At 37.0% G+C, this 25,178-nt stretch overlaps 1 protein-coding gene across 1 annotated transcript; it reads right to left on the minus strand.

Annotated features, from left to right (window-relative positions):
* Positions 1 to 226: 226 nt before the first annotated feature.
* On the minus strand, positions 227 to 22,127 carry LOC105074470 (uncharacterized). Its single transcript, XM_045521835.2, has 4 exons — positions 22,040 to 22,127; positions 19,900 to 20,060; positions 17,144 to 17,270; positions 227 to 8,641 (listed from the first exon to the last, which is right to left on the minus strand). Exons 2-4 carry the CDS (start codon positions 19,912 to 19,914, stop codon positions 7,212 to 7,214), a joined length of 1,572 nt encoding a protein of 523 aa, XP_045377791.2. The 5' UTR covers positions 19,915 to 20,060; positions 22,040 to 22,127; the 3' UTR covers positions 227 to 7,211.
* Positions 22,128 to 25,178: the final 3,051 nt, after the last annotated feature.

Genomic DNA, 25,178 nt, shown 5'->3' on the forward strand with positions numbered 1-25,178 from the left:
TATATTCCCCTTCCTCATGCACCCAGCTCCCACTGCACGATGTGATTGTTGGAAATACTTGTCAAATACTCTTTAGATGAATTGCCTAAGATATTCTCTCCACTTGTCTCATAAAAATTAATACGTGGAGGTGTTTATCAGATTATAAACATGAATCAAAAATTTCCAGAAGAGCCATTCTGAAAGACTATTAAATATCTTTTTGGGAGGGGGGAGGGTATAGCTCAAGTGGTAGAGCCCATACTTTGCACACACAAGGTCATGGGTTCGATCCCCAGTACCTCCTCTAAAAATAAATAAACCTAATTACCTCTTCCCCCCAAAATAAAAAGAATTAACAAATAATACAATAAATAAAATATTAAAAAATATTTTGGGGGAAATATATTCAATTTCTTGTAATAAGCCATAATGAAAAAGAAACTGAAAAAATATGTATGTATGTATGTCGATGTATAACTAAATCGCTCTGCTGTACACCTGAAACTAACATTGTAAATTGACTACACTTCAATAAAAAATAAGAATTAGAAAATAAAAATAAAAAAACAACAAAATCTTTTTGAAGTAATGGTAATAAGCATTATATCCAGATTACTCAAATGCAGTAAAATTCCATCTTGTGCACCCTATATTTTATTATATATAGGCATAACATATACATTCATTTATTAAACTATAGTTGATTTACAATATTGTATTAGCTTCACGTGTACAACATAGTGATTCAGTATTTGTATAGATTATACTTCATAAAAACTAATTACAAAATAATGGCTACGATTCCCTGTGTTGTACAATATATTAAGATACTGCTTATGAATTTTCTAAATAGTTTGGATCTCTTAACCCTATACTCCTATCTCTCCTCTTCTCCCCACTGGTAACCTAGTTTATTTTCTCTGTGAGTCTGCTTCTATTTCAATAATACACTAACCTATTTTCCAGACTCCATATGTAAGTGAGATCATGTAGTATTTGTCTTTGCCATAGTTCAGTGGGCATAATATGCTCTAGGTCCATCCATGGTGCTGCAAACGGCAGAATTGCATTCTTCTTTATGGCTGTGTAGTATTCCATTGTATATAGGCATATCACATCTTTATCTGTCTGTTGATGGGCACTCAGGTTGGTGCTGTTATGAACATGGGGATACATGTAGCCTTTTAAATTAGTCCTTTCATAATTTCCAGATATAAACCTAGGAGTGGAACTGCTGGATCATATGATAGTTTTATTTTTAGTTTTCTAAGAAAACTTATTTTGTGAATTATACATTTTATGATTGTTTTGAGACAGTTTTGCCCAATTTATGTAGTTTATTTGCTATTTCTTCCTTTTTTACTTCACTGAAATGACTCGTGGAGGCATAAATCAAGCGGTTGTTTTCAGATTTGTGTGACATGAAAATGTACCCAGAGGAATGATAGATGCAATGTATGAGTTCCATCACCATGAAGACAGAAGCTCCTCATAGTTCAGCTTCAGTGAGAGACTTGGAATAATACAAGATAATGGACTAAAGGCTCATAACGGCAGGCAAGAGACTTGTTGCCAACCTGCAGGTGCATCACAGTGACTCTGGAAACATGATATGTTAATTTTACCATAAAATGTATCTCTCCAGTGCTTCCCTAACCTGTCTTCCTTCCATTCATACAATAGAATCTGGAACTCAGGTCTCCAACACCTTGTACGCCATGGTTAGCAGATCAGAATGATTTTCTGAATTCAACATGGAGATAATAGCTTATGCTTCTTTTATTGCATAATTTGGACATAATAAAATACACAGTTTTCAAGTATAGGATACAGTGGGATTTTGTATGTTTGCAATATTGTCCACCAACAACATTTTCATCATACATCATTAACCCTTAAAAAATCCTGTACTCATTAGCAGTTACTCCACATTTTTAAGGATAAATTTGATTTATTTTGGGGGGGGAGTGGTAATTAGGTTTATTTATTTTTAATGGAGGTACTAGGGATTGAATGCAGGACCTTGTGCATACTAAGTATGTGCTCCATCACTGAGCTCCACCATCCCCAATGATTATTCTACATTCTAGCCCCAGCCACAAGCAATCATTAAGCTATTTTCTATTTCTATGGATATGGCCGCTCTGAGCATTTCATATAAATTAAGTCACAAAGCACGTGGCCTTCTAGCTTCTTGCACTCGGCATCATGATTTCAAGGATCATCCTTGTTGGAACTTTTATCAGTGCCTAATCATGTTTTATTTCTGAGTAACATTTCACAGTTTGTTTGTTCATTCATCATTTAATGGAGCTTTTGGTTCATTCTATATTTTGGCCATTATCAAAAATGCTTCTTTCAACAATCTTCCACAGGATGTTTATGTGGATAAATGCTTTCAAATCATTTGAGTCTAACTCTAAAAGAGGAGTTGCTTGGTGTAATATTGTGATTTGCAAGAAATATGGATTTGGTCATTCTTATGAGAAAAGTATGATTTCCACTCTCACCATATTTGGCAAAACTGTTTCATTTGATTTTTAAGACTCAATATTTCACTGTGAACAATGAATAAAAAAGAACATGGAAAATAATATAATAAAGAATTACTTCATGTCTTTCAGAACAACTTTCAGATAACATTTTAAGTGTTTACCCTCAATTGAATATATTCTATGTTTTCAAGGAAATCTTGGGGTGTTTTAATTGAAGGATAGTTGATTTACAATATTGTGTTAGTTTCAGGTGTACTGCAAACTGCTTCAGTTACATTTTTTTTCCAGATTATTTTCCATTGTAGGCTATTACAAGACTTTGAATATAGGACCCTGTGATATACAGTAGGTCACTGTTGCTTATCTATTTTAGGTAGAGTAGCAAGGAAATCCTATTTGAGACTCTAGCACTTGATGAAAAATATTTAATGTAGGTTCCCCAATTTTCAACATCCCAGAGTTATAACAGTTATATTACTTTAAGTTAGAGTCTAACACTAAAGTACGTTTGGAGGTGGTATTATAGTATTTAATACAGGTCTTTTGTGTATCTCTCACTTTCAAGTATGGTGGCATGAATAAAAAACATCTCAAAATGAATTCTTTCATTCCTTATCTTGATTCTGGAGTCAGAATAACTGTATTACCATTGGAGAATTATTTTAGTGTGTTTGGATTCAGATAGAGTAGAAAGGAAATAAACCTGTAAGTTAGAAAGCACTAAGGATTCTAATAATTTTTGCTGGACATTTGCAACACTGGGCAGAGTGGCTATGTGATACATGGAGTATTATATTCTCAGGATAAAGAACAAAGTCTGTTGATATAATCTGTCCCTAACACCTTTCCCCTTTACCTTTCTTTGTTCATGATGTAAATATGAAATACAAAAATTCACACTTCTTATTAAAATTATGGTGGGCACTTAATGCAAATGGCTAGTATTTGGAAATAATGACTGGGATTATTGTTTCCAGGTAAAGAAGACAATATCTGATGATGAAAAGCATTTTGCCCCCATGCTCCCCACAACCCTTCACTCTTCTTAGTCCTATAGGAGCCATGTGGCTATAAGGAAAGTGAAGACTAAGTGCTGATGGAGGTAGAAGGGGCAGCGGACCCGTCACAAACCACACGGCACCCTCTGCACTTCCTGTCGGGTGAGACTGATAAACCTCGTATTTCTTGCAGTTCCTGTTTTCCATGCAGTCTGTCATGCACCAATAAAAACTATCCTATATGAAAAATAGGATTACTCTTGTGATGGGTGTAGAATGGAGCATTTTGGAGAGTCTTGAGTTTAAAATATTGTGGCTTAGGCAGGAGGGTATAGTTCACATGATATAGTGCATGCTAAGCATGCATGAGGTCCTGGGTTCAATCCCCAGTACCTCCATTAAAAAGAAATAAATAAATAAACCTAATTACCTCCCCCTCCAAAAAAAATTTTTTAAAGAGGAAAAAATAAAATATTACAGCCTACTTCTATATATAAAATAGATAACTAACAAGGACCTACTGTATCACATAGGGAAATATATCCAACATCTTGAGTTAACATATAATGGAAAAGAATCTGAAAAAGAATATATATCTATATATATGCACACACATATACGTATACATAAAGCTGATTCACTTTGCTGTACACTTGAAACTAATACAACATTGTAAATCAAGTATACTTCAATTAAAAAACAAATAATAAATGAATTAAGTGTGGCTTAAAAAAACTTCATGAAGACATGCCTTCAGTAAAGAGTTAGATCTGTTAAGCACATGTTGCAGAAAATTCATAATGTGTGAAAAATTATACTGTGAGAATTTATGTTCAGAACATTAGGCTGTAATTTAACAGAGTAAGGAATTTGGTTGAACAAATATAATGACATGTTTATTTGACCATTTGACTTACTGATCTATGAGCCTATGCAGAACAGCAACCTTCCTACACTGAGAAAGTGCACTCACTCATCTGTCAGTTGGGAATAGTTCCAATCAATCACTGAATATCTGGCAGGAAACAAAATCAATACCTTGCCTTCAAGTGGTTTATGTTCTATAAGGGAAAGTCAGCAATAGTGAAGCAAGATATGACCGTGTTAAGTATGATGAAGGTGTCTATCTACAATGACAGAGTGACAGTGTCCTAATTTAAACAATGTCTTTAGGAAATGTCCACATGATCAGAAGATAGTGAAGAATTTTGTTAATTAACTGAATGAGTGTGTCGTGGAAATACACCAGGGGACCATGAGGCAAGGATGTAAGTGGCCTCTGGAACCCAGGAAAGGCAAGAAAATGAATTCTGACCTGGAGCATCCAGAAGGAGCACAGTTCTTTGGGTTATTTTACACATCTGGTCTCAAGAACCAGAAGAGAATAAATCTGTGCTGCTTCAAGGCTCTTCGTTTGTGGTAATTTGTTAGAGAAATTAATAGGAAATTTAACGAAAGGGTGTGTGCAGAAAATCAAAAGAATCTATACGAATTCTGGAAAAAGCACAATTTGCAAGGTGCCAGGATACAACGTGCAAAAATCTATTGTCATTTTATGCACATGTAGTTTACAAATGGAAATTGAAATTAAATAGATAATGCTACGTGTGAATGCTCAAAAACATCAAAGTAGAAGAAAAATGTGTACATCTAGCAAAACAAGGACTTTTATGCTGAAACCTACAATGAATGGTAAGGAAAGAAATCAAAGATGACCTTTTACTTAGGTCATTTTACATGAACATACCACATCTAGTGAATTGTTAGAAAAACATACCATAGTCATTGATTGGAAAACATAACATAAAAATTATATTAAAATTCCCCAAATCAGCATAGATGTTTCATGTATCTCCAATGAAGACTTGTAGACACAACCAAGATTATTCTAAAATTAACAGGGAAAGGTAAAAGAACTAAAAGATCAATTTACAAAATGTAAAAAAAAAAAGAACTAGAAGAGCTAAAATATTTGAAAAATACTCAAGTGGTTGGAATCACTCCACATGACCTGAAGATCTGTAATACAGTAACAGTAACCAAGACTGTGTGGGATCTTCTGAGTGAGACACACACAGACCAAGGGAACAGAATGAGGAAACCAGAAACAGCCCACACAGGAGCTATGCACTTATATGTGCACTTTTTCTGATTAATACCACGACAGTACTGCATGATCTGAGGTTGGTCGAACCCACCAATGCAGAACTGTGCATATGGAGGGCCAACTTAAAGTTGTATGTGGATTTACAGCTGCTCAGGAGCAGACACCCTGAACTCCCTGCAATGTTCAAAGGTCAACTGCAGTTCCAACTGATCTTTGATGAAGGTACCAAGGTAATTCAAGGAAGGAAAAATTTTCAAAACCTGGTGCTAATCAGTGAAATAATCATAGTAGGGGGGGAAAAAAAATCTTCACTTCCCTTAAACATCACATCTGTACAAGCATTAGCTCAAAGTTAATCAAAGCTTTTTAAAAACATTATAAAATTTTAAAGTATAAGAGATTCAGTTTTTAAAAATTGCTGTAGAATAAAATCATCAAAATTCAAAACTTGGTGCAGGATTCTTAGACATGTCAGAAGAGCATGACCCATAAGAGACAAAATATCTGGGATGATTGTTTCCATGAAAACATGACAAAATTCCTTTGTTTGTTTGTTTGTTTTTATGAGGGGGAGGTAATTAGGTTTATTTATTTATTTATTTACATTTGGAGGAGGTACTGGGGACTGAACCCAGGACCTCATGTATGCTAAGCATGTGCTCTACCATTTGAGCTATATCCCCCACCCCAAAATTCTTAAAATGTAAAGGGTTTTGCCCCCTCAACCTTCACTTTTCTTGGCCACACAGCAGGCATGTAGCTACAAGGAATGTGAGGACTAAGGGGGGCAGAGGACCCACCACACCCCACACCGCACCCTCTGGACTTCCTGTCAGGTGAGGATGACAAACCTACCACTTCTTTCAGGCAACCTGTCACTCACAAACAACAGCTGTCCCACCTGAGAAGTAAGATTATTGTTTCAAACTCACGGCACTGGTGAGGTACTCTCCAGACAGACTTTATTTTTTTTTAATTTATTTAATTTTTTTAAATGGAGGTACTGGGGATTGAACCCAGGACCTTCTGCATGCTAAGCACGCACTCTACCACTGAGCTATACCCTCCCCACCAGCCTGAGTTCTTTAATGAATGAGTTCCTCCTCTAAAGGTCTGGCCACAACAATTACATTTACCTAGTTTCTATCCAGAATGAATTTTCCAGTGAAACCTAAGATGTGAACACCTGACAAAAGCCTTGTAACTGCATTACATTATTAACGTCTCCCACCAGTATGGATTGGATTACCTGATAGTAAGTTAGGCTTGACAGAACACTGAAGGATTTGCCACACATTACATTTGAAAGTTTTCTCTCCAGTATGAATTCTTCCATGGATCTTATGGTATGAATTTTGACGAAAGACTTTGAGGTACTAATTACATCTCTAAAGGTTTCTCTCCAGTATTCATTATTTCACAGTAATGGATGCTTGCATGCACAAAAGCTTTGCCATGCTCATGACACATGCTCGGCTTCTCCACACTATGAATTCTCTGATGAATTATAAGGTATAAATTTTGAATGAATGCCTTCTCACATATGTCACATTTGTATGATTTCTCTCATGTATAAGTTATCTGATGTTTAGTGAGGGTAGATATCTGATGAAAGGTAATTCAATTTCATTATGCTTGAATGGCTTCTCTACAATATATACTCTCTGATGAAACTGGAAAAAGTGAATTTTGATTGAAGTCCTTGCCACACTCACTATGCTTGTAATGTTTCTCTCTAGTATGAACTCTCTGATGCCTTCCAAGGTTTGCCCTTTGACTAAAGAATCTGCCACACTCATTACATTCGAAAGGTTTCTCTCCAGTATGAATTCTCTGATGACTTACAAGATTTGAAGTTCGACAGAAGATCTTACCACACTCGTTACATTTGAAAGAATTCTCTTCAGTATGGACTCTCTGATGCTTTGTAAGGTCTGCCCTTTGATTAAAGAACTTGCCACACTCATTACATTTATAAGGTTTCTCTCCAGTATGAATTCTCTGATGACTTACAAGATTTGAATTCTGACTGAAGAACTTGCCACACTCATTACATTTGTAAGGTTTCTCTCCAGTATGAATTCTCTGATGACTTACAAGATTTGAATTCTGACTGAAGAACTTGCCACACTCATTACACTTGTACGGTTTCTCCCCAGTATGAGTTCTCTGATGTCTTGCAAGATGTGAATTTTGACGAAAGACCTTGCCGCACTCATTACATTTGTAAGGTTTCTCCCCACTATGAATTCTCTGATGAATTCTAAGACATGAATTTTGACTAAAGACTTTGCCACATACATCACATTTACATAATTTCACTCCTGTATGGATTGTCTGATGTTCAGAGAGGTGAGAGCCACGATTAAAGGTTTTGCCGCACTGATTACACTGATAAGGCCTTTCTCCTGTATGAATTCTCTGATGACGTTTGAGGGAGGAATTCTGACTACAGACTTTGCCACATACATCACATTTATACAATTTCTCTCCTGTGTGGATGACCTGATGTCTACTGAGGGATGAGCCATGATGAAAGGTTTTGCCACACTCGTTACATTTGTAAGTATCGTCATGAGTATGAACCGTCCAGTGACTTGCAAGGTTTGACTTTTGACTAAAAGAATTTCCACATACACCATATTTATATAACTTCTCTCCTGTATGGATTATCTGGTGTCTACTCAGGGACAAGTCATGATTAAAGGTTTTGCCACACTCATTACATTGGTAAATATCTTTCTCAAATATATGCAGTTCGTCCAGAAAGCTGAATGCAAGCCTATTATCAATATGCTTGTTTCCTGCATTCCACCTACCTTGCTGGTCACTTCTGTCAGGGGCATCTTCCTTCTGGGTTACAGGCATTCCTTTATAATTTCTTTCATCATCTCTCCACTGACACCCAAAGTCATACGTATTTTCCTGGATTTCCCTGATGTAAAAATGTTTCACTTCAGGGCTTTCTTGTCTTTCCAACATCACTGCTTGGAATACTTCTCTGCTATCACTATTTGTCATTGGCTGTAATTTCTTGATCACATGTATATGAGAGACATCTAAAAGATACAAAAAACCCATAGGTGTCCTAATCATTACAATTCATGAATAAAAGTTTGACATTCAATATACGATATTAAACCAATAGTAATATTTATTCCCAACAAGGTTATGAAATTTCCCAATCAGGACCTTAAATTTTTTAGGAACACTAAAGGAATAGGACTCTTTACTAAAGGAAGAGCAATTATGTGTTGTTCAAATTAACCTTAGGGAAGCCTAGTTCAAACACCCTGCAACAATAACTTTCACATTAGACAAACTTTTTTTTTTTCATTTTTTTAGGGGGGAGGTAATTAGGTTTCTTATTTATTTATTTATTTTTAGAGAGGGTACTGAGGATTGAACCCAGGACTTTGGGTATGTTAAGCATGTGCTCTACCACTTGTGCTACTCCCTCCCCCCTTAGACAAGCTTTTAAGCTCTCAGAGAAAGAGTATTTTTCCACCATGACCCCAAAACACATACCGATTAACAGTAAAGATACTGTTGTCTCATAATTAAGGAGACTAAAAATATTACCCTATACATACATCTGCACTCTATTGCACATAAATAAATGCTAAAAACACACAACATATTAATATGGAACATAATCTGAAAGAAGCTTATCTAATGAATAATTTAAATAACTGGCAATGTAGAATTGCAAAAGAAATAGAACAGAGAAAATGAAGAACTTGGTAACACAGTCAAAAAAATTTTTATTCTAAACATCTGCTATTTACACCAGAAACTGACACAACATTGTAAACTGACTACTTCAATTTAAAAAACAAGCAAAGAACCCAAACACAAACCTATGTACCCATGAAGAATATGCATTTTACAGTGTTAATACATGGTGCATGTCAGTTGTATTCTATAATAAATGCTGAAAAACCATCATATATAAATCACAATTAAATATTAATAAATGAAATACTCTCCAGTTATCTAACAGCCAATAAATAGAGCAATTCCCTTCCTACGCAGAGCGCTTAAACTCTCCAGTTCACTGACTCCACAATACATGTAATAAAGAGTGAGGAATGTGTAAATTTATTACCTAGGGTCAGACACAATGTTGTTTAGAACAAATTGCAAATGAAAAGCATACAAGATATGATGTATGCAAAGTGATATCAGAATAAACGTGACAGATATCAATACAACTACTTACAGAAAGTAACTTTCCAATCTTTACTATAAAACAGGCAAGATTCTAACCCATGTGACAGCACTAATTTGTTTTAAAAGGTTTGAGGTAAATGACTATGATTTTTCAAATCAGGGCAGTAGACTCACAGGTTCATGTCCATGACCCCAAGTGACACAGAAACCAGTGAGAGAACCAGGATTTGAACTTAAATCTACAAACCGTGACACATATTCTAAAGCATAACTGCCCACCCAGGCAGGACAGATTATAAAATATTACAACAAACTCAAGGTGTTTAGGAAGAAAACTTCAAGGCAGATGCAAGAAGTGAGCTGTGTGAACTAGTAATGTTATTCAGCCATCCATCCTGGAAATGGTCTCTGAGTCATCACAGCTGCACATAGTGATTTTGGTAGCATCCTGAGAAAGGTGTTCAATGGAAGAAGAGGGGCCATTTTACAGCGTGAGTCATGTGGAAGGTGGAGGGATGGCTCAGGGAGGGCTGTGGAATCTGGGAAGTTCAGGAGAACAAATTAAAAGTGCTAACAAATAATCATCCATATCCAGGTGCCATGTGAGGAAAGGTCAGGAAGGAGAGAGGGTCTGAGTGGAGCACGGGGCACACGCACACGTGGGAGCACAGCCTGGGACTGCGCGTCTGTGTGACTGTAACTGCATCATTCACGCCCGCAACTAAGATATTGACCTTGAGACAAAAGAACTGGTTTAGCAAGTAGCATGACACTGGCCCATTTTTAACTATGGGAATTACATCATGTGTATGACAGGGAAATGAAAGAGATTTTAAAATGGAGAAAATGGGATAGTGTAGAAACAAAGCAGGTTTGCATCTATTACACAATTTTCTATTTAAGGCATCAAACTGAATTTTCAATACATCCCATTTCCTTACATATATTGAAAAGAACATACGTGACATTCCAGGAGATTGGGTAAGAATGTTATTAGCAGAAACGAGAATAAAAAAATCAGTAAGAAACCATCAAAAAAAGATTGAGGGGTTTAGTCTGTACACACATGTGCATATAAAAAGAAATAGAAAAGCATAAAGCTTCCTCAAAAAGTTAAAAAAAAAAACTATCACACAATGAAGCAATTCCACTTTCGGATATGTAACACTGAATTCACTGTCTTAAAGAGATACCTGGACTCCCATGTTCCTGACAGAAGTACTCACAATAGCCAAGGCATGGAAACAACCTAAATGTCTATGGCGTGAATGGACAAAAAAAGTCTTTTAAAGATATATACAATATAATATTATTCAGCCATAAAAAAAAGTAAATCTTACTATTTGTACCAACATGAATGGACACTGAGGTTATATGCTCAGTAAAATAATTCAGAGAAAAATACTAATACTACATGACCTCATATACATGCAAAAAATAATTTTAAAAGCGAACAAAAAAAGAGCAAAACTAATAGAAAGAGAAAGTAGAATAGTGATTACCAGGGCATAGGGGTTGGGAGAATGGGGAGATATTAGTCAAAGGAATAAAATTCCAGTTGTAAGTTGAAAAAGCTCTAGGAATCTAATGTACAGCATGGTAATTACAATTATCCATATTGTGTTACATACTTGAAAGTTATTAAGACAGTAAAACTTACATGTTCTCACCATACACACAAAAACTGTAATTATGTGATTAATAAAACTGATAAGAAACTACTGAAATACTCATTTTGCAATACAAATGTATATCAGATCATCACCTTGTACACTTTAAACTTACACAATGATATAGATTAATTAAATGTCAATAAATCAGGGAGAGTGCAAATATAAATAAGTACAAAAAAAGAGGTCCTGGTTTACCATGTCTATAAAACAATTTTCAAAAAGGAAAAGAACAAAAGGAAACAGATCTTAGAAGAACAAAATAAACCTAAGCTAGCAGAAGATAGCAAAACCAATTACATTAGTGACAAATGAAATAGACAATAAAAACTACAGAAAGTCACAAGATTCCAAGTTACTTCTTTGACAAGCTCTTATCTACATTAACTAACAACAACAACAACAAAAGAGAGAGAAGACTCAAAATTACTAGAATCAGGAATGAAAAAGGGGACATTACAACAGATTACAACTACTTCTACCAAAATTCAAAAAATTAGAAAAGAAGACTGAGAAACTATATGCCTAAATATAGAAAAACCTGTAAGAAATAGATACATTCCTACAGAAACACAACCTACCAACACTGAGTCATGAAAAAATAAAATAACTGAGCAAACCTATAACACATCTCAATATATTAAAAGCCATTTAGGGCAAACCCACAGCTAAAATAACACTCAATGATGAAAAGTTGAAAGCCTTCCAGCTAAAACCTGGAACAAGACAAGAAGCCCACTCTCAGCATTTCAATTCACAACAGTATTGAAATCCTAGCCACAGCAATAAGCAAAGAAAAAGAAATAAAACATATCCAAACTGGAAGGGAAATGGTAAAATTGTCACTATGTGCAGATGACAAGACAGTCTACATAGAAAACCCTAAAAACCCTATTAAAAAACTCTCAGAACTGATAAATGAATTCAGCAAGACAGCAGGACATAAGATTAATATACAGAAATCAGTTGCATTTCTTTACACTAACAATGAAATATCAGAAAGAGAAAATTTAAAAAAACAATCTCTTTTAAAATTCTGTCACACACACACATACACATACACAAAAACCTAGGAAGAAACCTGACCAAGGAAGTGAAAGACTTACACTCTGAAAACTATAAAACACTGATAAAGAAAACTGAAGATAATTCAAAGAAATGGAAAGTTATCCTATGCTCATGTATTGGAAGAATTAATATGACTAAAATGGCCATACTACCCAAAGCAAGCTACAAATTTTAAATGATCCCTATTAAATTACCCATGATATTTTTCACAAACTAGAACAAATAATCCTAAAATTCATCTAAACCTCAAAAGATCCAGAAATACCAAGGCAATCTTGAGGAAAAAGAACAAACCTGGAGGCACACCCCTCCCAGACTTCAGACAATACAACAAACCTATAGTAATCAAAATAGCGTGGTACGGGCACAAAACCAGATATAGGGATCAACAGTGCCCAGAAATAAACCTACACAGCTACAGTCAATTATTCTTCGACAAAAGAGGCAAGAATATACAGTAGAGAAAAGACAGTCTCTTCGACAAGTGGTGGTAGGAAAGCTGGACAGCTGCATGTAAACCAATGAAATTAGAACACTCCCTCACACCTTACATAAAAATAAACTCAACATGGCTTAAAGACTTAAATATAAGATATGACAACATAAAACTAATAGAGTAGAACAAGAAATTCTCTTATATAACTTATAACAATATTTTCTAAGGTCAGTCTCCCAAGGCAAAAGAAATAAAAGAAAAAAAACCCAAATGAGACCTAATCAAACTTAAAAACTTTTGCACAGAAAATGAAACCATAAACAAAATGGAAAGACAACCCAGTTGCAAATGATGCAACTAACAATGGCTCAATTTCCAAAATATACAGTTCATACAGTTCAGTATCAAAAAAACAAACCCAATCAAAAAATGGGCAGAAGACCTAAAGACACATTTCTTCAAAGAAGTTATACAGATGGCCAAGAGGCACAAGAATAGATGTTCAACATTACTAATTATTAGAGAAATGCAAATCAAAACTACAGTGAAGTATCACTTCATACCTGTCAGAATGGCCATCATCAAAAAGTCTACAAATAATAAATTCTGGAGAGGGTGTGGAAGAAAGGGAACCCTCCTACACTGCTGGTGGGAATGTAAATTGGTGTAGCCACTATGGAAAACATTATGGAGGTTCCCTAAAAAGTGAAAGTATAGTTACCATATGATCCGGGAAATAGCGCAAATGTCCATCCACAGACGAATGGATATAGACTATGTGGTGTGTGTGTGCACACACATACATCCATACAATGGAATATTACTCAGCCACAAGAGAATGAAATAATGCCATTTGCAGCAATGTGGACAGACTTCGAGATTATCATACTAAGTGAAGTAATTCAGAGAAATAAAAATATATAACATCATTGATATGTGGAATCTAAAAGAATGATAAAAATGAACTTATTTACAAAGCAGAAACACTCTCACAGACATAGAAAACAATCTTACAGTTACCAAACAGGAAGTCATGGGTAATAAATTAGGAGTTTCGAATTAGCAGACACACACTACTATATATAAAATAGATAAGCAACTATATAGCACAGGGAACCGTATTCGATATCTTGAATTAACCTATAATGGAAAAGAATCTGATAAAGAAATATATATATACACACACATATAGACATAATTGAATCACTTCACTATACACCTGAAACTAACATAACATTGTAAATCAACTACACTTCAGTAAAAAAAAATTTTTTTAATTAAAAACAATTTTAAAAACCTGTAACCTGTAAGGAGATTGAATGTCTAATCAAAAACCATTCAAGAGTAATAGCTCAGTGGCAGAGCACATGCTTAGCATGCACAAGGTCCTGGGTTCTATCCCCAGTACCTCCATTAAGATTTAAAAAAAAAAAAAGAAAAAAGGCTCCCAAGGCAGCACCCTTTAGGGGGCTGAGAGGGGGAGAGCTCAGTAGTAGAGCATGTGCTTAGCATGCACGAGGGCCTGGGTTCAATCCCCAGTCCCTCCATTTAAAAAAAAATTAATAAGTAAATAACCCTAATAGCCTCGCCTCCAAAAAAACCAAAACAAACAAACAAAAAGAAATAAAAGGTATCCAAATAGAAAAACAAATCAAAATTATATGTTTACAACCTACGTAATCTAATATGTAGAAAACCTTGAAGATTCCACAATAAAACCAGTTAGAAATAATGAATGAATTTTGAAATGATATAAAATCAGCATGCAAAAATCACGGCATTTCTATACAGTAACAACGAACAATTAGAAAAGAAATTGAGAAAACAATTCCACTTATAGAAGCATTAAAAACGAAAGAAATACTTAGGCATCGCCTTATACACAGAGGAAAATACATGTACACTGTAAACTAAACTAGCTGTTGAAAAATATTACAAACAACACAAATGAATGCAAATATATCCCAAGTTCTTGGAATGGAAGATAATACTATCAAGCTATCAATACTACCTAGAATGATCAACAGTTTCAATCCAATCCCTAATAAAATCCCAACAGTGTGTCTTTAAGAAATAGATAAATCCATCCTGGGGGGAGATGGGCATAGCTCAGTGGTAGAGAGCACGCTTGGCATACACCAGGTCCTAGGTTCAATCCCCAGTACCTCTGTTAAAAAAAAAAAAAAAAAAAGGAGGTGCCAAGCTGGTGGGGTAGAGAGACTCATAGCTCGCCCTCTCCCATAAATACGCCAAGAATTACATCTACAAACCCACTGAATCACATAGAACACCTACTGAACTCTGGCAGAGTGTCTTTGATTCAAAATACAGCAGGATCATCACAAAATCCAATAAACAAGTTTATACTGTACAGCACAGGGATCTATATTCAATATCTTGTATTAACCTCCGGTCAAAAAGAATAGGAAAACGAATATATGTATGTTCATGTATGACTGAAGCATTGTGCTGTACACTAGAAATTGACACAACATTGTAAACTGACTATACTTCAATAAATAAATGTATATATACAAAAAAAAATCCATCCTGTGATTTGTAATGGGATCTCAAGAGACCTTGAATAGAAAACAAGCTATAAAATAAAAAAGATGGAAGTCTGACACGTCTTTACTTCAAAGCTTATACTACAGCTACACTAATCAAAGCAGTGTGGTACTGGCATAAAGACAGAGAGGCCAGTGGAATACAGCAGAGATGTCAGAAACAAACTCTTGTGTACATGGTCTAATGCTATTCCACTAGGTTGTCAGCACCACTTAGTGGGGGAAGGGCAGTCTACTAAGCAGAAGTTGTTGAGAAAATTGGATAACGGCATACAAAAAAATTTAGTCGGAACATTATCTTACACTACATATGAAATTAACTCAAAATGGATTAAGGATGTAATCCTAAGATCTAAAAGCATCAAACTCCTAGAAGTAAACATACAGGCAAAGTTTCTTGACGTTGCATTCACCAATGGTTTATCAGACGTGACACCAAAAGTACAGACCACAAAGTAAGAACAGATTAAATGCACAACATCAATGGGGATAGAACCAAGGAAGGCTCAGGGATTGGAGTCTGGAGGCATCAACTCTTATTTATAGGGACTGAGAACTGAGCACCCAAAGGAGTCAAGTTCAGAAAGAGAGAGGAGGGGGCGAGAGACCCAGATAATACAGCCCACATAAGCTCCTCAAAGTCGAGCAACAAGCTCACAGGAGGCAGAGGGCAGAGCATTGTAGATCATGACAAAGACTGTGTATTTGTCTCTGGTGGAGCCGCAGCACCACTGGAGGGTGAAAGAATACATTTTACATATGAAGGACAGAGTGATGAGTTAATGAGAAGAAAAATTTCCCCTGAGAGTTCACACTAAACAAACTTCTGTTTCCTCAAAGAACCCTCTCACTTGGGTAGACTTTCCCAAAGACTACTAATTCTGCCACTTCCTCCCTGCCCTTCTGAGACCTGACCTGTGTTCACACTTTCCATACTTTCCCACCCACCCAGTTTCCTACTATCGTCACATCGCTCTTCACAATCTAGGGCTCTTCCTCTTGCTCCAAAATGCAAGTAATATTCAGAGCCAAAAAAGAAATTCTGAGGATGGAGGGCATAGCTCCGTGATAGAGCACGTGCTTAGCATGAGTGAGGTCCAGGCTTCAATCTGCAGGACCTCCATGAAAAACAAAAATTAATTAATTAAAGCTAATTACCTCCCTGTCTTTAAAAAAAAAAATCCTGCTTATCAGAAGGAATGTAAAGTGCTGTGGCTTTTCCAGAATCCCAGCTCTATGTTCAGCTGAGGAGTGAGGACATTACAGGTGGGTCTGGAAAATGTTTCACAAACTCATCCACTGCCTGCCTCCTTCTGAACACAGAGGGAAGAACATCTAGCTCTCTTCCAAGAAGTAGTGAGTCAAAAGCACAGGGGCAGGAAATAGGGAACTAGGTATTTTGAAAGTACGTCATTGAGCCTTATAAATACTTAAGATCTGGAACCCCTGATATGTCATGAAAAGGGGAGAACATTTGAAGAAAACGTAAGTTTAAACTAGTGATACAACATGATGAAACTTTTCACGTCTTAGTCAGCAGAGCTTTCAGATCAGTCAGGCAAAACAGGGGCTCCCAAGAAGGACACAGAGGAAAATGCAAAGATATCCAAGGACAAATTCTAACTTCTGGAAGGAAGTTCTCCTCACCCAGGGAGACTAGGTTCCTGTAGGTCTCCAACATCACATCCACATAAAAGGCCCTCTGGGCAGGGTCCAGGCACTCCCACTCCTCCTGAGAGAACTCAATGGCCACATCCTTGAAGGTCAATCGCGCCTGAAATGAAAACACATTTGACCACGGGGCCGTGAGTAGAGCTCTTATTTGTACACAAAATGAGAAGAGGAGAGAGGGGTAAGGATCAATTTAACTGAGGCATGTGTTCAGACAGATTCATGTAAAGGTATTTGGAGCAAATTATGTGTCTATAATTTTGACTTTTTATGCCTTTTCATAGAGATTAAAATACCCTCCAATCAATGTGGATTTCTCATATTTGTGGACAACACAAGAAAAACATACAAATAAAATTCAACCACCGGTTGTCTATGCAGAAGTGGTAGATACTACGTTCCACACACTGAGTGATATGCAATATCCAGAGCGACTACAGGCTGAGTGGTGTCTTCAGACATGACAAAGTCTACGGTGGCTTTAGGGAAAGGTTAGGACCTTAAATTATGCTAATGGTAACAAGAGCAAAGACTAAAAGTGTTGGAACACTTCCAAGTGCTAAATGTTATTCTAAATAAATTCTTTACATTTAAGAACTTGTTTTCCACATAATAGCTCATTAGAGAATGATCTATTCCCATCTTACAGAGAAGACAGCCATGTCAGACACACTTGGAGACACTTAGGTCAAGAAGCTAAAAGACACAGCAAGCACCAGAACTCACGGGGTTGGGCTCTGGAATCATAAGTGAAGAATCAGTTTGGTAATAAGAGTATTTAAAGTATACTGACAAGAGGGAAGGGTATAGCTCAATGGTAGAGTGCATGCCTACCATGCCTGAGGTCCTGGGTTCAAGCCCCAGGACCTCCATTAAATAATTAGATGAACAAACCTAATTAGCTCCCCTCACAAAAAGATTAATTTTAAAAATAATACAAATAAATTCTAAAATTTTTTAAATGTTAGTAATCATATTTAAATCATTCACACGATAGTGTGGAAAAAATTCAGGGTCAGGAAATATATTTAAGATATATTTCAACTGCAAAAAGATAGTTTTGAAATTATTATGTCTTTAACAAAACCAAGGGCTTACACTTCGATGCCCTCATGCAAACCCATGTCAATACACAACTAACTTAAAAGATAGGAGTTGTCTATGGACATATTTTTGGATAATATTTTTCACTATCATTTTTATCCACATGTATTTCAGCTTTTTCAGACAATGAAAAGTTATTAACTTCACTTAATTTAGTTTGTCAACACTAGTCTATAGCAGTCTTGTAAAAGTAAAATGGTACAAACACAAATAGAAAAATAAAGTACTTTAACTGCTATCTCTATAGAATATCTAGATTCAAAAATATAAATACAATTTAAACACTAAAATTTACATAGGTAGGTATTAACAATGCAAAACAGTTTATCTGTGTATTCCACTCATAAAACATTGATTCAAAATTATAAGTTATTACTATTATACATGAGTTTAACAGATTAAGAAAAAAATCAGTACTACTAAAAGTTAAAAACTTATTGGAGAATTAAAAATACTGACAAAAAAAGAATATGAAAAAAATACATTGTTATTAAGCAAGAATATTTCACCAAACATTATGATCAGAAGGAAACACTCAGAGGGGTGGGTATAGCTCAGTGGTAGAGCACATGCTTAACATGCATGAGGTCCTGGTTTCAATCCCCAGTATCTCCATTAAAAAAAAAGAAAATAAATAAATAAGCCTAACTACCTCCCCCACCCTGAAAAAAGAAATAGCTCACTAGAAAAAAAGTGTACAACTTGTTTTAGAGAGTGGGTATAGCTCAGTCATAGAGCACGTGCATAGCATGCATGAGTTCCTGGGTTCAACCTCCAGTACCTCCATTAAAAAAATAATAATAAATAAAGCAATGGAGCAGATTAGAATGCTCAGAAATAATTCTGCATATATGTAAAATGTATTGACAATGGTGCCAAGACCATACAATAGAAAAAAGAATCTCAGTGACAAATGGTACTGGGAAACTGGGTATCTACCAGCAAAAGAATAAAGCTGGAACCTTACCTACATCAAATTGAGAAACTGCCAGTGTCAAAGGGAGCAATCAACACAGTGAAAAAGTAACCTCCAAGCAATGGAGGTGAGGAAAATGGTATAGGAATTTCCATGTGTCAGAGATTTAGGTTGATTTCACAGTTTGAAAGCAATGACGGAATAAAACGCTCTATCAGTGATTTCTCTTTCTGAACTTTCCATTTCATTTCTAATCATTAAGATTTTGAAATCAGTGACACACTCATTTAACTTCAAATGCAGGATGAAAAGTCAGAATATGTTTCCCGTTATTGGTCTGTTTCTGAAATTTACCGGGAGTTGTGCATATTATTACCTGACTTCCAAGGGCAGGATCTTTTCAGCAGACAGTGCACCCAGATGGGCCCCTAAACTAAATCCCTGCTGCCCAACAGCACTGACTTCGTGTCTCCAATCCATGGGTGTGAAGCCTGACCAGGACGATGCCCAGGGAGACTCTTCACAAGTTCCAAGTCCCGGGGTCATGGGGATGGAATCTAAGTGGGGAGGACAGGCACTGAGGGAGTGTCCTGGGTGACTGTGAATGTACAGGTGTCAGGAAGGATACTTCAAAGTTAGCAAAGATTAGTGAGTCCAAAGAAGGACATGTCAGGAAGGACACAGTGAGAATCAACTGAGAATATGACTTTACCTGAGACAGAGCCATTCCTCACTCCTTCTCTCTCCTCTTCCAGGCTTCTTCCTCAGGCTGAGTCTTTAGCAGTCAGTCTTGAAAGTTGAAGAGATGCTGTTTAGTGCTTAGATCAACATTCCCCTTTCCCGTACACAGGAGGGATTCAGGACAGTAAACCCCTACAATGAGACAAACAAGTTAAGTTTTCCCACACTCTATTCTTTTCTTCATTGCATGACAGAACTTTGAGTATCAAAGAGTGTAGGTTATTTTTTTTTAATTGAAGTATAGTTGATTTACAATGTTCTGTTAGTTTCAGATGTACAACAAAGTGATTCAATTTTATATATGTACATAAAATGATATATATACACATTCTTTTTCAGATTATCTTCCTAAATAGCTTACTACAAGACACTGAATATCGTTCCCTGTGTTATATAATAGGTCCTTGTTGTTTATCTATTTTATACATAGTAGTGTGTTATGTTAATCCCAAACTCCTAATTTATCCCTCCCCTTCCCCTTCCCACTGTAACCATAAGTTTGTTTTCTGTATCTGTGAGTTTGTTTTGTAAATAAGTTCACTCATGTCTTTTTTTAGATTCCACATATAAGTGACATATATTTGTCTTTCTAACTTACTTCACTTAGTATGACAATCTCTGGGTCCTCTCACACTTTCTTCAGATCACACATCCCTATTAAAGCCTAATGAAGCTAATAAACTTTAAGTGTACTAGATTCTAAAGGCACAAATTATATACCACAACATAATCATCTACATCCAAACAATTCACCACCCATCTGCATCCAATTTCCCCCTCTACCTGCACTGTTGTGTTTCCATTTCATTCTGTTTATCTCTTTCCCTACTTCTCTTTCTTTTTGTTCCCCTCCACTCTCCTGCTGTATCTGCCCTCCCCTCTATGTCTTCCCTCACTCCTGTCCTGCCCCACTCTGCAATCTGTGCCCCTCTTGTTGCTCTTTTTCCCCAACTTTTCTGATTGTCCTAAATCTCCATGCATTTCTGATTCCTTCTTCCCCCCATCACTGCTGCCCCCTGCCCTCCGAGTTACACCCTTTGTCTCCCCCTTTCCCTCCCTTCCCACCCCACCCTCTGGTACCCCAGGTACCTATTCTTCCTTTCCTCTCCTTCTCTCCCAGCACCATGATACTCTCAAGGCCACAGTTCCAACTCTTTAATCCTCCTCGCCCCCACTCTCTGTGTGAAGTACTTCACAACTGTTACTCCGCCTCCCACGTTTGATCCAGGGCCCCGCTCCCCGTTTCTCTCCAATCCCTGGGGATCCGGCTTTTTTTTTAAATTCACTTCTCTATTTTACCTACCTGCTACCTTTAAGGCTTAAACTCTCTCATTTCACTATCTCTGCAAGATCCTCAGCCATCCTCTACATTCCCTTTGGTTCTCCCTCATCCTTCCTCCTCAGTGTTTCTATTTTTCTCTCAGTCGCTTTCTGTCTCTGCTTCTCCCGACCCACCTCGCCCACGTATTTACAGGGATGGAGACAAAATAAGGTGCCCTTCAAAAGGAACAGGCCGTTTTCCAGCGGGATGGAATTTGGAACGTAACAATACTGCGGGGTCACAAGGCTGACCCCGGTCACCTCCCCCTACGCGGGGTGGGGGAAGGGCTGACTACGAAGGGGAGGCCCGCGGAGCAGAAGGACCGGCCTGAGGAGGATGCGAGGACAGAAGGGCTGGGAGGGATGGGGTCTCAGGAGAGGGCCCGGCTCCGCAGAATCCCGGGACCCGGGAGAGGACGCGGCCTCACGGGAGCGGGGCGACCGGCGCCGCCCTCCAGGGGCCGAGAGGGCGAGGCTGGGGGCGCGAGTCCACCTCGCGGAAGGGGACGTTACATGGCGGGGCGGAGGTGGCAAAGGGTTTCGAGAAAGAAAAAGTTGCGAAAGGCGGTGTCTTCGCAGACCAAAGGGAGAAAAGCCAAGGGCTCCGGGACCAATGTCCGGGAAATTTAATGCCCCAGGGGGAACGATCCCCGATCTGAACAGTATCTTCTGGATTAACTTTAGGCGGAGGCGCGGGAGTGGGAATTTAAAGTCTGCAGTAACTCCAAGACTCTGATGATGGAGTAAAGTGTCTGCGAAGTGCAGATTTAAGGTAGAAAAGAGAAACTTACGCTCTGCAGCATGAGCCTGGTTCCAAGCTTTCCGTTTCCGGGTTCCTAGGAAACCGCGCGTGCGCGGGGTGAAGAGGCGGGACGGCCGGGGGCGGAGCCTGGGCGGAGCGCTAGGGGCGCGGGGCGGGGCGAGGAGGGAGCCAAGGTCGGAGCCGGGAGCGCCGGGGGGCGGGGCTGGGGCGGGCCAAGGGCAGGGGGCGGGGAGGGGACGCTGCTTACCCGTGCCTGCTTTTAAGTCACAGCCTGTAGCAGTTTAAAGCTTAGACTTGTTTGGGCCAGTAATATAGGAAACTAAGATATTTCCTCCTAACTAGTTGAAAACGATTTAAATAAAAAGCTGTTTTTGCTAGCGGGTTGCTCTCATATTCTGCCAAAGGTATTCAGGGTTCAGGAATGTGGGTCTCCCAGAGAGGTTGACATAGTGTAGTGGTTGGATCCAGGAACATTTCCTGCAGTTAGAATTAATTTAAGCAGTTTAAGGAAACGAGAACTGAACTTGTCTTTGTATCACACACTAGAATGAGAAATACAAAGTTTTCTAGGTAGAATGGGCTATTTCATACAGACAGCCTACAGAACAGGTTTTCTGTTTCTATTTCCTTTTCACGCAGGAGGCCAAATTCACCAATCTGCTCAGTTCCAGAGACTCAGGTACAAGACTTGGGTTCTGAGACCGGACGGCTAAGTCAAGTGATAATTTAAGTCACTAACCATTGCTTTAAAAGAAGCAATGCAGGGGAGAGTATAGCTAAGTGGTAGAGTGTCCTAGGTTCAATCTCCAGTACCTCTGTCAAAATAAATAGGAACCTAGTCGCTTGCCCCAAAAGAATAGTTTAAAAATTAAAAAGAGCAACACATTTTTGAAAAACGTTATATATTGTATTATTCTTTTTGCTAACCAGTTATAATGATTTGCCTTTTTAAAACTAACTCTTACTGGGGAGGGTATAGCTTAGGGGTAGAGGGTATAGCTTTGTAGTAGAGTGAGTGTTTGGCATGCATGAATTCCTGGGTTCAATCCATTTAAATAAATAAATAAATAAATAAACCGAGTTACCTCCCCAACAGAAAAACCAAAAAAGTAAAAAAAAAAACCCAACTGTTTACACAGTGACATGTAAGAGTTCTATAAACAATTCTTTATACAATGACATATATCACTGTATAAATTTAGAATACACCAAAATTGTCTGACTTCCCTATGTTGTGAAAGGATTACCACAAGATGTTTAATTTGCATCCAACAAAGGAAAGTAAGGGCAAAAAATATTTTTCTTTTGATGAGAACTGCCTTACTCTTTATTTTTTTTAAACTTTTTGTTGTTGTTGTAGAGGGAGGTAATTACGGGGTTTTTTCTTTTCTTTTCTTTTTTTTTAAAGAAGGTACTGGGGATTGAATTTAGGAAGTCCCGCATGCTAAGGAAGCACTCTGGCACTGAGTTATACCCTCCTCCCTATTCTTTAAAACACTTATTCTATTCCACACTTGTGATGAATTACCTGAAAATGTCTTTGAGAAAAACTTGCTTACATCATAATAATCTCAACTAAATACAATGAATTTCAAATTCAGTGTACATTCATTATGAAACTAATTAGAAATTTACCTTTTTAAAAAAATTGTATTTTTGCTCTTTGCAGTCTATTTCTGAAAGTTCTGTCAGGTTGAATAACAGAGCCTGTAAACATACAGTGTTCAGAAGACACTGGGATTTATTTTCATCTAAAGAATAATTAATTTTGCAATATGTCTAAGGGCATTTTGTAAGAGGGGTATATTCTCTTTAATATGAACCCTAAAGAAAGTAAAGCCAGATTATCAATGATACAGTCACTTGATTTCTACCCTCAATGTTTTTGTGGCAATATCTCTCATTAAACATCTACTCCAAAGCAGGTTTTATCACATCCCTACAGGTGGAAGATTTTTTTTTTGTAATTTGTAAAATTTTAATTTTACATAGTACTCAACCTTGGAAATGTCCTTCTTAAACATTCTTATTCGTCCATTGCATTCAATGCAGTGGAGTGTGTTAAGTGTAACTTCAAATAATTACATAGCTGCTACTTCTATGTTGAAGCATGCTTTTTAAACACTATTCAATATTTACAATGTATATAATTTAAACTTCACTTAAAAGCATAAGTATGACTGTCAGACTTTAATACAAACAGTATAGTTGGAATTTTCCCCCCAAAGATTAAATGGAATTTACTACAGTTTTAATACTTAACACTTTTGAAAGTTTAAAAAATATGAATGTGAACCACCACCATTTGCTCAAGTTAACTCAGACAAAGCTGTCCCTTATTTACGCTGCAAAATTTCTTTTATCAGTCCTACAGGTGGAAGATTTCATCCATAGGGAAATGGCGATCAATTGAAATATGATTATGTTTAAATAGGGATATTAGCATATTTAAATAATTTTCAGATAAAATGAGTAGAATGTCCTGGTGTATCACACATATGAAAACAAGGCGATATATCATCACATTTTTTAAACAGACAGTGACTGGGTAAATTTGGGGATATTTATTAGATGGATCATTCTGTATCATGCATTATTTCAAACTAGCTATGTTGGCAAAAAAGATGTTTCAGTATGGACTTCCATGATTCCAAGCAAGGAAATGAGTCAATGGTGGAAACTTTCTTTAAAAGCAGAACAATAGAGAAGTCAATTATAAGGGGAAGTTATGAGTCCTTTATTTAAATGGAGAGTTTTGTTGCTTATATAATTATCAAATGAACATATCCTATAAGAAAAAAAAGGACATTTCCTAAATCACAGGAAGATTTTTGACACAGACCTCCCTGTGAGATTCTTATGAAACAGATGCAAATTATTAATGATTCAAAAAGGTGAAAAACACTGGATATAGTTTGACATGCCCTAAAAATTTAAAGAATATACTTGTAGGGACAGTGGGAAGTTGTAAAGTTTTTTTTTTTAATCTGGTGTGTGTGTGTGTGTGATTAAATTGATTGATTGATTGATTGATTGATTTAAATGGAGGTACTGGGGGTTGAACCCAGGAACTCGTAAAGACTAAGCCTGCATTCTACCACTGCCTCCAAAAATACACATTTTTGAGTCCAGATGGAATGACTGAAATATTTACTGCTATGAAGCTT

Source organism: Camelus bactrianus, chromosome 9 (assembly GCF_048773025.1).
Source record: "Camelus bactrianus isolate YW-2024 breed Bactrian camel chromosome 9, ASM4877302v1, whole genome shotgun sequence".
Lineage (NCBI taxonomy): Eukaryota > Metazoa > Chordata > Mammalia > Artiodactyla > Camelidae > Camelus > Camelus bactrianus.

What these genes read in the sequence shown, in the direction of transcription:
- LOC105074470 (XM_045521835.2), bottom strand. An exon ending in CAGGAACCTAGTCTCCCTGG is followed by an intron (nt 8,642 to 17,143) that starts GTGAGGAGAACT and finishes TGTATCTTTTAG; the next exon opens with ATGTCTCTCATATACATGTG.